Source organism: Alexandromys fortis, unplaced genomic scaffold, assembly GCF_014885135.2.
Source record: "Alexandromys fortis isolate MF-2015 unplaced genomic scaffold, M_Fortis_MF-2015_v1.1 scaffold_29, whole genome shotgun sequence".
Lineage (NCBI taxonomy): Eukaryota > Metazoa > Chordata > Mammalia > Rodentia > Cricetidae > Alexandromys > Alexandromys fortis.
In genome coordinates this window covers 2,789,820-2,804,543 of record NW_026067891.1, presented here as the reverse complement: position 1 = coordinate 2,804,543, position 14,724 = coordinate 2,789,820, and the positions used below count along the sequence as shown (strand labels likewise).

Here is a 14,724-nt window from a genome sequence, read left to right as displayed (position 1 = left end):
AAGGTCAGCGTGCACCTTCCTGGGACGCTAATTCTGGCTTACTTATTACTGGGCTCGTACTACAGCCCTCCGGATTCAACATCCTACGGGTTCCAGTTCACATCTATGCTACCCTATGTTCCTTCGTTTTGCGTGGCCCCCCTGTTCCGTTCCCATGTCTTGAATAATTCTGTCTCCTGCCCCCAAATGAGTCCCATGTAACTCTTCTGAAGTGCCCCAAGCCTTCGACAGGACTACTTAATCCATGAATCCTATGGCGCCTCCCCTACAACAGTTTTCCCCACCTCCAATGCCTTGAGACTCCAGTCCCGTGCTCTCTCACGTCCCGCAAGACCCCTCTGCCCTGACTCCACCCGGGTCCCAAGTAGGTGTCCCTCTCCTCCGTATCTGTATCTCATCTTGTGTCCAGCGTGACCTTTGAGTCCCCTTTGCCCCGCGCGACCTTTGCCTTGTGTCCCACCTCACCCTGTGTCTGTGTCTACCACGTGACACCTGCCCTCTGTACCCCAAAGAGTTCTACAGGACCCTCCATCCTGTGCTTCCCATCCCTTGTCCCCTCAAGCTGCGTGATCGCCCGTCAGTCCGTGTCCCCTCCCCTCCAAAAGCGACCTCCCTGGGCCCCTGCTGCCCAACTTCCCTCTGGCCTAGGTGACGCGGTCCCGCACCCTCGGGGACCTAGACCGCAGGCCGGTTCCCTGCGGGGCGGGGCGGGGCCTCGGAGGCGGAAGTGCCCGGGGCGCTGGCTGCAGGTCTGGCCGAGCCATGGGAGCTCGGGACAGAGGCAGCGGCGCTGGCCGCAGAGGCGGCGGGGGCTGCCCAGGCGGGGGCGAGCGGCGCGGGACGCGGGCGGGGTAGCGCGGGCCGAGCGCGGAGTCATGCGCCGGGTTGGGGCCGGGGGCGCGGCGCGGGCGGCAGCGCCGCTGCTGTTGCTGCTGCTGCTCCTCGCTCGGCCCCCGCCTGCCGCCGCCGGCGACAGCAAGAAGAGCGGTGAGCCCGCACCGGCCTAAGGCGCCATTCGAGGCGCGGGCTGGGGGCAGGGGGAGCGGTGGGGGGGAGGTCGCGGGGCGGATTGTGACTCACGGGGGGCACCTGTGCGCTCACCTGGCGCGGCGATGTAGCTCTGTTCTCACTCTGGGTTGCGCCCCCTGTGGGGCGTCTGGGGCTTAGAAATCCCCACGCTCGCTTTTCTGTCTCCGGGCCCGCCGAGTTCGCTCACTTGCAGTGTACCCTACCGGTCCCTTTCTCCCGTGCTTGGGGTAGCGATTGTGGCACCTAAGAGCTGGGAGGTAGAGGAACTTATCAATGAAGAATAGCTGAATCGTGGTGGGACAAGGGCCATCATTTGTTCTGGTAGAAGGGAATAGCTGGAGAAAGTTGGCCAGACTCTGTACTAGGGGTCCAGCCAGCATTTTGTTCCTATTCCAGTCCCAGGAAGGTCACTCTTGATTACTGGCTTTGCTTCTCACCGATTATACTGTATTGCCGGCTGGCCCTAGAGATGCTGGCTGACCAGAATGGATGTAACAAAAGGGTCCTTCTTCTAGGGGAGTTTTCCAGCTACTCTGCATTTCTGCTCTTTAAGCCGGTACATCTTGGACTATGGCTTGCTAGATCTTTGACCCTCTGGGCTGTGCTTGAGGCAGGACTGGTAGACAGTGAGACTCTAGACATTTGGAAATGGGCAAGATGGGTACCTGTCCAGTATTGCCTGAAACTCCCCAGTCCTTTGTGCTACCTGATGTTCCTGAGACAGTTCCTGTCTCTCTCGTCCCACTTTCCGAATCCACCCCTCCTGATCCCCACGCTTCTCTGAAGTACTGCTCCTCCGAGAGGTGCCTGGAGCAGACGGGAGTTTGTTCAGCTGGCCCTCTCCATCCTTCCAACTGTTGCTTGGGGCTCACCCTATCATGCCAATTGTCCAGGTCCAATACATTCAACAAAATAAGTGAGTGTTTCATCAAGGCAGCCTGGAGGGGTTGTTTAGACATGAGAATTTGGTACCTGGTTTTAAGGCAACCTTGAGTACGTCTCATCTAAGTATTCAAACATCACAAATGTCAGCTCTATTCCAAGTGACCTTCCTCACAAAGGCTTCGTGGGGCCCAAAGACTTTTCCCTTAGCAGGCCAGCACATTGTAGGGTGACCTCTCTCACCTGGCTTCCTCAGAGGTCACAGTCCTAGGGGTGAGGACTCTGTCCTGCCTCAGCTGGGGAAGTAATATTTTGCCTCTCAGTTTTTCTCTGCTCCATTGCCATGTCACCACCTTAGGGCCCTTAGCAGCTCCTGGGACTCAGGCCTCAACCTGATGAATGGGGCCTGCAGGTCCCTGAGAGCTGGGAATTTACTGAGGGAGCCTCACTCTGCCCTGCCCCCATGCCAGGCTCCTTGGCAGCTCCCTTAGCTTCCTTCCAGCAGACTGCTATCTTTTCTCCAGGTGCCTCTGTTGGGAGGAGTCACATGGCTGGCAAGAAAGCCAGCTGCTCACCTGACTCCCTTCTCCCTTCTCCTGGGGGAGCCAGGCAGGCACCACTTTCACAGTGGGGCAAAGGGAGGCTTTCTGAGTGGGAAGGATGCCAACAGTACTGTGTTTCTCTTAAAGCACTTTATTACTCATTAAGGGACAGCAGTCTACCTTAGCCTATCCATAGGGACACCCAAGATGGGACAGGCACAAAGCCTGAGCTGGCACTAGGTGAGGGGTAGGAGCCTGGAAGGGTTCTTACAGGGTCTGGGAGCTTTATCTGCCTGGTTGTCTGCTTTGTCTTTGTCCCACCAAGCGTGGGTATGTGCCCTGAGGGCAGTTGGTGGTGTCAGCCATTTGGAACCCAAGTAGCCATCTGGCCCTTGTTGTCTGTTTCTTAAGAGACAGGGTTCCTCTGTAACAGTCCTGGCTGTCCTCAAACTCACAGGGATCCACTTGCCTCTGCCTCCCAAGTACTGGGATTAAAGGCGTGCACCACCTCTGCCTGGCTGTCCCTTGGTTCTTATGGCTGTCCAGGCTTCTGGACAGAGAAGTCCCTCATTATGGTCTTTTTCTGAGTAGGGATCTGGCTGTATCCTAAGTCATAACTGATTGGAGAGGCAACTACCTTCTGGACCAAGCCTCCCTACCTGCCCATGTGGTTAGGAGAGGTTCAGAGGTGAGGTGGGAGGGAGGAGCCTTTGCGATGGTCCAGTGATCAAGGCAGGTGTATCAGTGTGTGTGTGGGGGGGGAAGGGGACCACCTTCCTGGCTATCCCCTGTTGTGTTGCAGTCTCCATCTCTTGGTCAGGATGCATCAGGATATAATGCAAGTGGTGGAGCTAACTAACCAACAGAAAGAAAGAGAGCTTATCGGCTCTGGGTGGGTCCATCGAAAGGTGGTGGGTGTTAGGGGCTACTGACCTCAGTGTTGGCAGGATGCTGCCGTGTGAGAAGCAAAGTCCCTGGTGAATAGGCAGTGGCCATCTAGGGGAAGGAGGCAAAGGAATAACTGTTCACTGTTAGGAGAAACTTGAGATTATTGCAGACAACATCTAGGTGCCAGAAGGTGTTTTCTGCCTTGGCTAAGATTGACGTATGAGTGACAAAGTCCAGAGGTGGTCTAAGACCTGATGTCCATGCAGCCTCATTCTTCCTATCTGCCCTACCTACCTGACTGTTACCTTTTCCTTATAGAGGCTGGGCTGGTATCTGAGCACTTCTCTCAGGCCCCACAGAAGCTGTCCTTCTACAGCTGGTATGGCAGCACCCGGCTCTTCCACTTCCGCGTGCCCCCAGACACAGTGCTGCTTCGCTGGCTGCTGCACGTGTCCCAGAGCAGTCCCTCATGCACTGACGTAGAAATCACGGTGTAGGTACCCAGTGTTCTGTCCCTAGCACCCATGCCTGGCTAAAATCCTGTCCCTGACCCTTGACCTGATCTCTTCCAGGCATTTCCGCTATGGCGCCCCTCCTGTCATCAACCCGCTGGGCACTAGCTTCCCTGATAACACCTTGAGCCAGGCCTCCTTCCACATCAGGGCATTGCTGAGCACCATGCTACTGGGCAACACCTCTGTCAACATCTCTCACCCAGCCCCTGGGGACTGGTTCGTGGTGGCTCACCTCCCTCCCTCATCCCAGAAGATCGAGGTGAAGGTGAGGGGCTGACTGCCTGGGATGAAGGCCAAACCCCCTGATACATGGAGGACCACCAACCTCTTGTCCACCTCTGAGGCAGACCTTACTGTTCTCTTAGCTACCTGACTCTGGGTTCAACCCTGTTTCCCCTCAAAGCTCTTCTCCTTTGGCCTACATCCTGCATTCTCTGACCTCATCACTCCCTGCCTTGTTCTCTCCCAGGGCTCTGTTCCTACCTGTGCCTACTTCTTCCAGCCTGATATGCTGGTCATGAGGGTGGTTGAAGTCTCCATCCTAGAGCCTGATGTCCCCCTCCCACAGACGCTGCTCTCCCACGCCAGCTACCTCAAGTGAGTGGAGATGGGGAGGTCAAGCCTGGCCCGTAGCCCCAAGCTTTGGGTCTAGAGTGGGTTTGGGTCTAGAGCGGGGGTAGTGCCACTGTCTCATCCTGCAGGTGAGAAGGCTGTACCTTAGAGACATGTTGGGAAGAGAGCCAGATATCTTCCCTAAGCAGATTAGAGGAAGTAAGTTCACAATATGAGCTAGTGAGTCTGAGTCACTACCTTGCCACAGGATCTTTGTCCCTGAATACACCCAGGAGCTTCGGTTGGACCTGCAGGGCTGTGTGTCCAGTGTGAGCCCCGGCTGCCCAGTGCGTCTCACAGTGGGTGCATCCACCCTGCCTAGAAACTTCCAAAAGGTGCTGAGTTGCACTGGCCTCACTCCGTCCTGCTATTTGCTGCTGTCCTCACCACCCTGGGGCCGGTGGCTACAAGTGACAGTTGAGAACCTGGCAGGACCTCATGTGTCAGTGGTCTTCAATGTTGAAGCTGCCTTTACAGGTGGGCTACATGGGAGGGAGGGGTGGACTGGCTCTGCTTACCTCCCCCAAAACTCCAGACTTTCCTCTGGCTGAGCCCCTTGTCCTCTTGACAGTGTGCAGGCCATGGAGTGTGACCTTCCATCGTCTTATGCAAAACAACCCAAACCAGAGCCATGACACCTCTGTGGGCCGACTGTCCCAAAGCCCTGCCCACTGGGAACTGGGCAGGAGTGGTGGCGTAGGCAGTGCCCCCTCCTGTCTCCTGAACTATCCAGTCATGAGAGAAGACACGGACGTGGTGTCTGTACACTTCCAACCTCTGAATGGAGCCTTCGTGATGGTGCATGCAAACATACCTTCTGTAATGCGGCTCCGTCTTGACACAGGCATGGACAGCGGGGGCTCTCTCGTCATCAGTCTGAGGGCTAACCAGGTATCCTCTGGAAGCCCACCGAAGCAGTCTACAGTTGCTTGTGACCTGGGCTTATCTCAGGGTACAGAGTAACATCAGCATTGAGACTGGGGTGGGGTGGCCTTTCAGGCCCTAGCGTGATACCAGCAGCTTGGGCCAGAAGGGGATCCATTGGAGTAGTGTCCCTGTCAGAAGTTACCATAATTTTATCTGTGCAAATTGGCAAGGGAATTGCTAGAACCAGAGACAACTGAAGGGAATTTAGACCATGATCAAGCAACCTTGGGCTAGCCAGAGGTTCCCCCCACCTCCCCGCATAATAAATATTCATCATGACTGAGCTAACATGCAAGGTGGGCAGGCGAGATACCTTTTTAGGGGTTGGCAGTGGCTAATCTGTGCTATTTCCCCTTCCAGACAGAGATCACAAATGGTACCTTGGTAGCAGCTTGTTTGAACGCTGGCTCGCCCTTCCTCAGCTTCAACACTTCACTCAACTGCACCACAGGTATTCTGGGCAGGCACTCTTGGTGGAGAGACTGACTGTCCCCTCTAGCCACCTCTGACAGGCCCTCCCACCCCGTGCAGCCTTCTTCCAGGGCCACTCCATGTTTCTGAGTGCCTCATCTCACACGGCCAACCTCATCATTCCCTACCCGGAGACAGACAACTGGTACCTCTCCTTGCAGCTTGTGTGCCCTGAGAGTTCTGAGTATGTGAATCTGGGCCTGGGCACCGTGACATGGGCTGGTAGCAGTGAAGGGAAGCATCTGTGTCTTAGGAGGGGTTTTTCCTTTTCTACCCCCCAACAGCGCTAGTGGGGAAAATGAGTGTCTCAGCTGTTGGAGCCTGGAGGGCTTAGCGCTGGGCTTGGGAGTCCTGGTGTTGGAAGAACCAGCAGAGCACTGCAACCAGCCCGCTCAGGCCCTTCCTTTGCAGGGAATGTGAACAGGCCATAGCTCGTGTGGAGACCATCTTGTATCTGGTGCCCTGTTTGAATGACTGTGGGCCTTATGGCCAGTGCCTCCTGCTCCGTAGATACGGCTATCTGTATGCAGGCTGCAGCTGCAAAGCTGGTGAGCAGAGCAAATCTCCCTCCCCCTCCTTCCCATGCTCCCCGTGATCTCCCCACCCCCACCCCACTCCAGGCATATGGGCACTGAGGCATTTATTTGCAGAGGAGGTGTTGCCTCCTGACCTTGGCATTGCTTGCATCCTGCCTGCCCTTGACTGCACACACCCATCCAGCCCCTACAACTGTTGCCCTTGCCCGTGCTTGTCCATGCCTATGTCCAGCTGCTCACACTTTTCTTGTGACTACATGCTGGTCCACACTTTTCATGGCAGTTCCTGCATATTCACACTTGCTCCCATCTGTCCCTGCTTGCCACATTCGTCCTTACATGTCCACACATCTCTATATCTGTCCCTGCCAACTCATATCTATTCATACCTGCCCCTACCTACTCATACTTGTCCATTCATCCTTCTCCAAGCTCATGCCCACTCACAGCTGGGCGTACTTGCTCACACTTGCCAGTATCTACACACACTTGTCCATACCTGTTTCCCACTGCCCATGACTGCCTGCGTGAGCTATGCTTCTCCTTACTTCTTCACACTTGCCCATGCCTGCCCACCATCTCTGCCAGTCCCTGTCGGTACCAATTTCCTCCTACCACGCCTGTGGATTCCATTAGGCTTGTGTCTATACCTCCTCCGTCTGGGTGAGGATGAGGCCTGAAAGTTCGGAAGCTGACTATCTGCTTCCAGCACACATGCAGGTATTGTGTGGCCCCCTAGGTTGGCGCGGGTGGAGCTGCACCGACAACAGCACAGCGCAGACTGTGGCCCAGCAGAGGGCAGCCGCGCTCCTGCTCACACTCAGCAACCTCATGTTCCTGGCCCCCATTGCTGTGTCCCTGCACCGGTCCTTCCTGGTTGAGGCCTCTGTCTACTTTTACACCATGTTCTTCTCCACGGTAGGGTTGGCCCTAATCCCTTGGGGAAATTGGGTGGGGGTGGTCAGGGCTGCTGCTCACTGCTGTACCTCACAGTTCTACCACGCCTGTGACCAGCCGGGGGAGGCAGTGTTGTGTATCCTCAGCTATGACACACTCCAGTACTGCGACTTTCTGGGCTCGGGGGCGTCCACCTGGGTGACCATTCTTTGCATGGCCCGTCTGAAGACAATCCTGAAACAGGTGAGTGGCCTCTGACGCCAAGCCTGGGCTCCAGGGAAGTAGAGGCTCTCACACACAGTATGTGGAGTGACAAAGAGGGACGAAACAGAAAGGGCTGGGAGCCATCTCAAATGATAACTAGCCACTCTTGGGGGAAGTCATGGGAAGCTGTGGGGGAAAGGTGTGCTCATCCGAGGATTCCAGGAAGGAGGATGGGGGTTCAGGACCCTAAGCTCAAAGAGGAGCCAGGCCATGCCTCCCTGAAAAGCCCCAACCATGCTCCTGGGGTCCTTGTTCTAGGGCACTCTGGGGACTTTATGCAGCAGCTGGACAGTGGAGATGACTCTGGCACTAGTGAACTATGTCCACTGTCTGCAGGCTGGGTACTCGCCAGGGGCATGCTTAGACACTCCACGATCATATGGAAAAAGTAGGCAAGGAATATTCTGAAGAATCCTGCTGGGCTGGAGAGATGGCTCAGCAGTTAAGAGCATCGTCTGCTCTTCCAAAGGTCCTGAGTTCAATTCCCGGCAACCACATGGTGGCTCACAACCATCTGTAATTAGGTCTGGTGCCCTCTTCTGGTCTGCAGGAATACACACAGACAGAATATTGTATACATAAAAAAAATATTTAAAAAAAAAAGAAAGAATCCTGCAGACTGAGTGCTAAGCATATGAACTGCCCCCTGGCCGTGGGCAGATGTGTTGATGGAGACTTAGGTATGGGTCCTCTCCAAGGGAGCATCTAAGGTCATCCTGATGAGAGACCCCGGAAGGCTTGGTATACAAGATCATGCGAGTATGGTCAAGACTGCCCATTAGGGGCGGGCATCACCACCTAGTCCTCAGAAGGTTCTGTGTTCACCTTTGGACACAGTAAAGGCACTAGAGGAAGGACACTTCCCTCTCAGGTGGCTGAGCAGGAATAGATCAAAATCGTCAAAACCTGCCAATAACTCCAAGAGGAGCTGCCAGAATGGTGAGAAACTGATAGTGGGTACCCAGCATACCTGACCACCAGTACTTTTGTCTTATGCCGTCATAGATGAGTTTAGCCAAAGGCTCCCCATGACCCCACAAACCATCCCCGTGTCTCTCCCAGGTCCTGTTTGTCCTGGGCACACTGGTCATCGCCATGTCCTTGCAGATGGATCGCAGGGGCATCTGGAACTTGATGGGACCCTGCCTCTTTGCCTTTGTGATCATGGCCTCCATGTGGGTAAGGAACAGGGCCCATAGGTTCTCCTGTTTAGACTTAGCAAGAAAAGAACCAGGCCCTTAATTTTGGTTATGATCCCAGTTTTGCTAGAAGGGTTCCAAAACTCCACACCTGCTCAGAGCCAGTAGCAGCCACCCATAGAGCCCCAGTATGGCTGTGCGCCTGAGGTCTTGACCTGAGGACCGCTAGCCATGCATCTGTATGCAGTTCTGCTGCCTAGACCTAGATAGACTCTGTAACTCCTGGGAACTGTAGTTGCACTCGGCCGGCACTGACATTTTTGTGGCTGTTCATTCCAGATGTACCGCTGTGGGCACCGGCGTCAGTGCTACCCCACCTCGTGGCAGCGCTGGGTCTTCTACCTCCTGCCTGGCATCTCCATGGCCTCTGTAGGTATCGCCATCTACACGTCCATGATGACCAGTGAGAATTACTACTACACGCACAGCATTTGGCACATGTTGTTGGCTGGTAGTGCAGCTTTCCTCCTGCCACCACCAGAGGAGCCGGCCGAGCCGTGGGCTTGCTTGCACAAGTTCCCTTGTCACTATCAGATCTGCAGGAATGATCGGGATGAGCTGTACACAGTGACGTGATGTGGCTGGCTCAAGGACACCTGATACTCTGATGACCTCTTCAGCTAGGGCAGGAACAAGAGAGGTGCCTATCTAGCCCGACCAGGTTTCCACCTGAATAAAATTGTCCTGCGACCCTTGGCTTCTTTTCCCAGAGAAGAGGACTCCTCCTCCATCCCTAAATCTTTGTGGCTGCTGCTGCCACTGTCCTCTGTAGGTCGCAGCTGCTTTTACTTGGAGACCGCAGGTACAATTATTGGGCAGATCACTATGTTAAGGTTGAAGATAGAGATAAGGGATCCCTATTGTCCCATTTGCTTGTGAAGCTGTAATGTGAGACCTACAAGGCAAGGACTGAGTCCACAGAGACCACTGTCCCTAACAGCATGTACCATCCTGCCTTGGCATGGGGATGCCCTGTTGCTGCCATTGCTGTGGATGCGTCCAAGAGCTGATAAGGCCCTGGGGGGGGGGGGGAAATGCACTGTCCCTCATTCTCTGTTGGAGCCACGGATCCTGAGAAGAACCTGGAGTGGCAGGGTACTCAGCTGTATGAGGAGTGGCCCCAGAAGGCACACACTACCCTACTTACGTACCCTCCTCATCCTAAAGGTCCTCCCTAGGTCCTAGTCTAGTAGCACTAATTTGTGTTGTCCCTAGGATGCTGACCCCCTACTGAATCAGCTGAGGCTTCAGCAGAGTTTCTGGAGCCCTGGCACAATCTTTCTGGAGCCTCCTGGGGGCTCTAAACTGATTGGTGCAGTGGTCCTGTTCCACTGCTCTGTGGCCTTGGACCGTCTGTCCTGGTTTTGTCGGGATATGGACTTTCTGGGCTGTTCCCCCAGCTACTGACACCCTTTATTTGGCCACCAAAGCACACTTCAGCCCCTGAAAGGGGAAACATGTATATACTGTTGGGGGGAGGTGGTAAAATGTTAAACTGTTCTATGAAGGCATATTTTTATGTAATTGATTAATTTAATAATCTATAATGATTTTTCAAACCAAACGAGTGTTTTACGTTTTTTTCTTGCGTCCCTGGAGGGAAAGGGAGGCTGGAACCCCATTTCTAACAGACCTGCCAAAGATGCTAGGGAACTCCCGGGGTGCACTTGGTAGACGGTACCTTAAACCATTGCTGTCTTAGATAATTTTCCACGGTCCCTAAAGAAGGCTGCGGCAAAGAGACTGTTTTAGATGGATGGGCATTGCTACCAATCGGCAGTGAGCAAAGGTACGCGTTCGGCGACGCTCTTCCGGATCCGGTTCCGGCGGACGCGAGCGCGCAACTTTCAGAGGTAGAGGGTCACGCAATGCCTCTACACAAGTATCCTGTGTACCTGTGGCAGAAGCTGCGGCTGCGGCAGGGCATCTATGCGCGCTTGCCCGCCCATTTCTTGCGCTCGCTCGAAGAAGAACGAACGCCCACCCCGGTACACTACAGACCTCACGGAGTCAAGTTCAAGATCAACCCGAAGAACGGGCAGCGCGAGCGAGTCGAGGACGTACCCATTTCAGTTCACTACCCTCCAGAGTCCCAGCAGGGGCTGTGGGGTGGAGAGGGCCTGATTTTGGGCTACAGATATGCCAACAACGACAAGGTGGGTGCGGGCTGTTATGCATGCTGTGTTGGGCAGGCTCTGCTCTGGGCGCTGCGGACCGTCTGCCTGGCTGACACAAGCGCTTGGCTTACGGATCATTGCTAACAAGTGGAGCGGCGAGAATTTGGAAAAAACTCCAATGACAGCGTCAAGTGGGGTCCTGAAGTGGGGTGGTCCTGGTCAGGTAGCCATCAAGATTAAGGATGGAGTGGGGCTGCGACGGAAAAGGGTGATTGCCTAGCTCATTTGAGGTCTTGGGTTCAAATCCCTAGCACCACAGAGATGAAAGGACGGATAGATTTGACGCTTGTGCTGAAGAGGAGGGAGAGGTGAAATCTGGTTGTCATCTGCCAGTTTCTATGAGCATTTGTCTAATTCTTGTGACAGGAGACCTTTGCTCCTCCCACATAAAAATGATAAACTGAGATGTTTGGATTCAGGCAGCTTACAAAGTCTGGAGCCTGGAATCGATCATTCTGGTGGAACGCTACTCCTAGCTAAGTGTTGTGGGAGGAGAGTGTTTAACGCCTTCCAGGATGCCACTCGCTGGCCTGTGGCAGTTGTTCAGTTGTGCCAGCATCTGGAACACATACAAGCAGACAATCTATGTGATCGTCCAGGTCCAGCCCCAGGAGCCCTGCCTAGCAGCAGCGGTTCTGTGGAGCCTCCGAGGAGGGGAGAGGGCAAGCTCACATAGCCCAGCTCCCAGAAGGGTGTTTTGGGGCTCACTAGGTCTGTAGTGAATCACCCCAGCAGTCATCAACAGCTTTCTCTTGCACGCTCAGCTCTCAGCAAAGGTGAAGAAGGTGTGGAAGCCTCAGCTGTTCACTCGGGAGCTTTACAGTGAAATCCTGGACAAGAAGTTCACCGTGACTGTGACCATGAGGACCCTGGATCTCATTGATGAGGCCTACGGGTTCGACTTCTATATTCTCAAGGCAAGCAGGGGTTAGTGCACTACAGAGTCTTGTCAGTCAAGGGCGGTGCAGAGCAGAATGTATGGTGTGTGTTTGTGTGTGTGTGTATGGTGGGGGGAAGTACATGGCACCCAAGGCTACCCATTACAAGTCTTAGCAAAACACAGTGGGCCCGCTTGCTCTTTGGTGCAGCCCCAGTGGAAGCTTCCTGCCTTCAGGAAGGTCACTTGTTGTTCCACTGCTTACTCTTCTCTTGGCATTTGGCATTTTCTTGGGCTTGACCCATAAAGGCTTCCTTGCTGGTGCTGATTCCAATGCCTGATCTGCTCTGGTCTAGCTTAGGGTTATCAGCTGGTAGGGTGGGTGGGACCCGGGTGGGACCCTGCTATAGCACCTTGCCCTATGTGAATCTTCTGCTAGACCCCAAAGGAAGACCTGTGTTCCAAGTTTGGCATGGACCTGAAGCGAGGGATGCTGCTGAGGCTTGCTCGCCAGGACCCCCAGTTACACCCTGACGACCCCGAACGGAGACTAGCCATCTATGAGAAGTACAAGGTCAGAGTTTCCCCATCCTGCTCGCTGCCTGAGCCTTTTGGCCTGGCCCGCGCTTCACCGAGCCTTTCTTCTGCTTGCTCAGAGTTTTGTCATTCCGGAGGCAGAGGCTGAGTGGGTTGGCCTGACGCTGGAGGAGGCTGTGGAGAAGCAGAGGCTCCTGGAGGAAAAGGTGAGCAGCTGGGAACTGGCCACTGAGGTTGAGTAATGGGGGGCTGCTTTGGACAGAGACTAGCATTTGGGGACTGCCGCACCTAAATGATGCTATATATTTGGCTCCTGCCACTTTGACGAAGCATGGCATGATTCCTCTCCTGAAGTTCTTTCTTTTCTTCCCCTGGATGCTTAGGGACCTTTGGCACTGGGTGTTTACTTGGCCACTCAGTATCCCCTAGGATCTTCCTTTTGTGTCATGTTTCCCAGGAAAGTCTAGAGCCTGTGGTAGCCATCAGTACAGGGAAGCCTGTGATTCTTGGTGTCAAGAGAAAGCAATCCTGTTCTGGTGGTTAGGCTCTCTGCCCTCTAGGATGGCAAGCAGTCTTTGTTTGTTTTTTGGTTTTTCAAGACAGGGTTTCTCTGTAGCTTTAGAGCCTGGCCTGGAACTAGCTCTATAGACCTGGATGGCCTCGAACTCACAGAGATCCGCCTGTCTCTGCCTCCTGAGTGCTGGGATTAAAGGCGTGCACCACCGCCCTGTTTTTTTTTTTTTTTTTTTTCAAGACTGGGTCTCTATGTAGCCCTGGCTGTCCTGGAACTCACTCTGTGGACCATTAGACTGGGCTGGAATCCAGAGATCTGCCTGCCCCTGTCTCTGCCTCCTGAGTGCTGGGATTAAAGGCGTGCACCACCGCCCTGTTTTTTTTTTTTTTTTTTTTTTTCAAGACTGGGTCTCTATGTAGCCCTGGCTGTCCTGGAACACAAACAGTCTTATATGATTTTGGTTATCTCCGGCTCTCCCCATACCCCATTTTCTCCCCATGTTCAGCTAGAAGCGGCTGGCTACCACCCTCCCTAGCACTCCATCTCTGGGCTACATTGAGCCTTACCATGACCTTTCCCCTTCAGGACCCTGTACCCCTGTTCAAGGTCTACGTAGAGGAGCTGGTCCAGCGGCTTCAGGAGCAGGCTCTGTCCAGGCCAGCAGTGGTGCAGAAGAGAGCTGGTGACCGCGCCTGAACTCCGGGCTCAGCCTTCCCTGTGGGCTTTTAGCACCGTGGACACAGTTGGGGTGGGCACAAGGACCGCCGGTGGGCAGTGGGTGAACCCTGCTTGGCATGTGCTGACCACACAGCTCCTGTAGAAGACTGTTCAGAGAACCCTCTGTGCCAGGACTTTGGGCGGCCTGGAGTGGAGCTCATGCCTGTCCAAGCTGGTCAAGTACTTACAGCATTGTAGTTCTTGGGCTTGGAATAAGTCCGAGGCAGTCTGAGCCACAGTAAAGTGTGCTGGTTTGCGTGGGAGTCTGCAGTCCTTCTGTGTGTTCTCGGCCGGCCTGGTCATTCCCGTCACAGGAACCCAGGGGGACTATTTGCACGGTCCAGCTATAGCTGTTCGCCCTGCTGAGCTGTGGAGACTGAGGTCCCCTGTGTTGCTTAACTTCCTTAGAGAAGAGGTCCCTCATGGTTGAGGCATCAAGGGTACAGCAAGATGGAGCTGCTTCTCTCCCAGTGTACATCCCTACCTGTTCTGGAATGTTATCCAGGGCACAGGAAGGTAGTCTGGGGCCTGGCACAGGCCTCTGCAGTATGCCCTGCAGAGCTAAAGGGGAAAGCTTCCTGGGTTTAGAGCTTCAATGATTCAGGAAATGGGGCCACGTGGGCTTAAAGGCCATGACTTCAGCATCCCCATACTTAACTGCTCCCCTCTACCTGGTGGTTGGGGCTGTGGCTTGGGGCTGGAAGGCAGGCCAATGACCTTGGGGCCTCTTTTGCCACGAGAGCTGGTGGCTCAGAGGCAGCAACACTGAAACCTATTCCTTTCTCTGGGGAAGACAGGGAGGGTCTCCTCAGCTGTGTGTGGAGGAAGATGAGGTGGTAGTGGGAGCTGAGTTCCCAGAGTACCACACCTGGCTGGTATAAAAGGAAACATTAACTACTTGCTTGACCTGGGCCTGGCCACTGGTTGTAGGACAATGGGATCCTCTGAGGGGGAGCAATAGGAGTGCTGGTGCTTGATTGTGTTCATTATGCCCAATCCAAAACTGGCATGGAACATTCTGCCAGCGTTAAGAGGGCCTGCACAGAGAGCCATGAGGATCAGGGCTTGCCTTGGGGTCAGAGCCCAAGAGGGGTGCACCTCAGGTTTACTGTCTATTCTGGCCTCTGCCCCAGTATGTGC

General features: G+C 54.5%; 2 protein-coding genes across 4 annotated transcripts; both read left to right on the top strand.

Annotated features, from left to right (window-relative positions):
• The first annotated feature begins 737 nt into the window (after positions 1-737).
• On the top strand, positions 738-10,326 carry Pgap6 (post-GPI attachment to proteins 6). 3 transcript variants are annotated; one of them, XM_050135445.1, is made up of 13 exons: positions 738-987; positions 3,660-3,834; positions 3,914-4,121; positions 4,326-4,453; positions 4,677-4,945; positions 5,040-5,359; positions 5,756-5,846; positions 5,927-6,011; positions 6,278-6,414; positions 7,142-7,320; positions 7,396-7,542; positions 8,626-8,742; positions 9,042-10,326. In XM_050135445.1, exons 1-13 carry the CDS (start codon positions 876-878, stop codon positions 9,336-9,338), a joined length of 2,265 nt encoding a protein of 754 aa, XP_049991402.1. In that variant the 5' UTR covers positions 738-875; the 3' UTR covers positions 9,339-10,326. The 3 variants fall into 3 exon arrangements, with proteins under 3 accessions (XP_049991402.1, XP_049991409.1, XP_049991394.1); XM_050135452.1 differs by having other exon boundaries at positions 5,927-6,050; positions 8,671-8,742; XM_050135437.1 differs by having other exon boundaries at positions 5,927-6,050.
• A 248-nt stretch (positions 10,327-10,574) lies between these two features.
• On the top strand, positions 10,575-13,847 carry Mrpl28 (mitochondrial ribosomal protein L28). Its single transcript, XM_050135466.1, has 5 exons — positions 10,575-10,918; positions 11,704-11,856; positions 12,256-12,390; positions 12,473-12,559; positions 13,453-13,847. The coding sequence occupies exons 1-5, from the start codon at positions 10,631-10,633 to the stop codon at positions 13,561-13,563; spliced, it is 774 nt and encodes a 257-aa protein (XP_049991423.1). The 5' UTR covers positions 10,575-10,630; the 3' UTR covers positions 13,564-13,847.
• Positions 13,848-14,724: the final 877 nt, after the last annotated feature.

Coding starts and splice junctions, on each gene's coding strand:
- Pgap6 (XM_050135437.1), top strand. CDS start 876: ATGCGCCGGGTTGGGGCCGGGGGCGCGGCGCGGGCGGCAGCGCCGCTG. Junction 5,847..5,926: donor TTCACTCAACTGCACCACAG/GTATTCTGGGCA, acceptor CACCCCGTGCAG/CCTTCTTCCAGGGCCACTCC. Junction 6,051..6,277: donor GTGTGCCCTGAGAGTTCTGA/GTATGTGAATCT, acceptor CTTCCTTTGCAG/GGAATGTGAACAGGCCATAG.
- Mrpl28 (XM_050135466.1), top strand. CDS start 10,631: ATGCCTCTACACAAGTATCCTGTGTACCTGTGGCAGAAGCTGCGGCTG. Junction 11,857..12,255: donor TCGACTTCTATATTCTCAAG/GCAAGCAGGGGT, acceptor ATCTTCTGCTAG/ACCCCAAAGGAAGACCTGTG. Junction 12,391..12,472: donor CCATCTATGAGAAGTACAAG/GTCAGAGTTTCC, acceptor CTGCTTGCTCAG/AGTTTTGTCATTCCGGAGGC.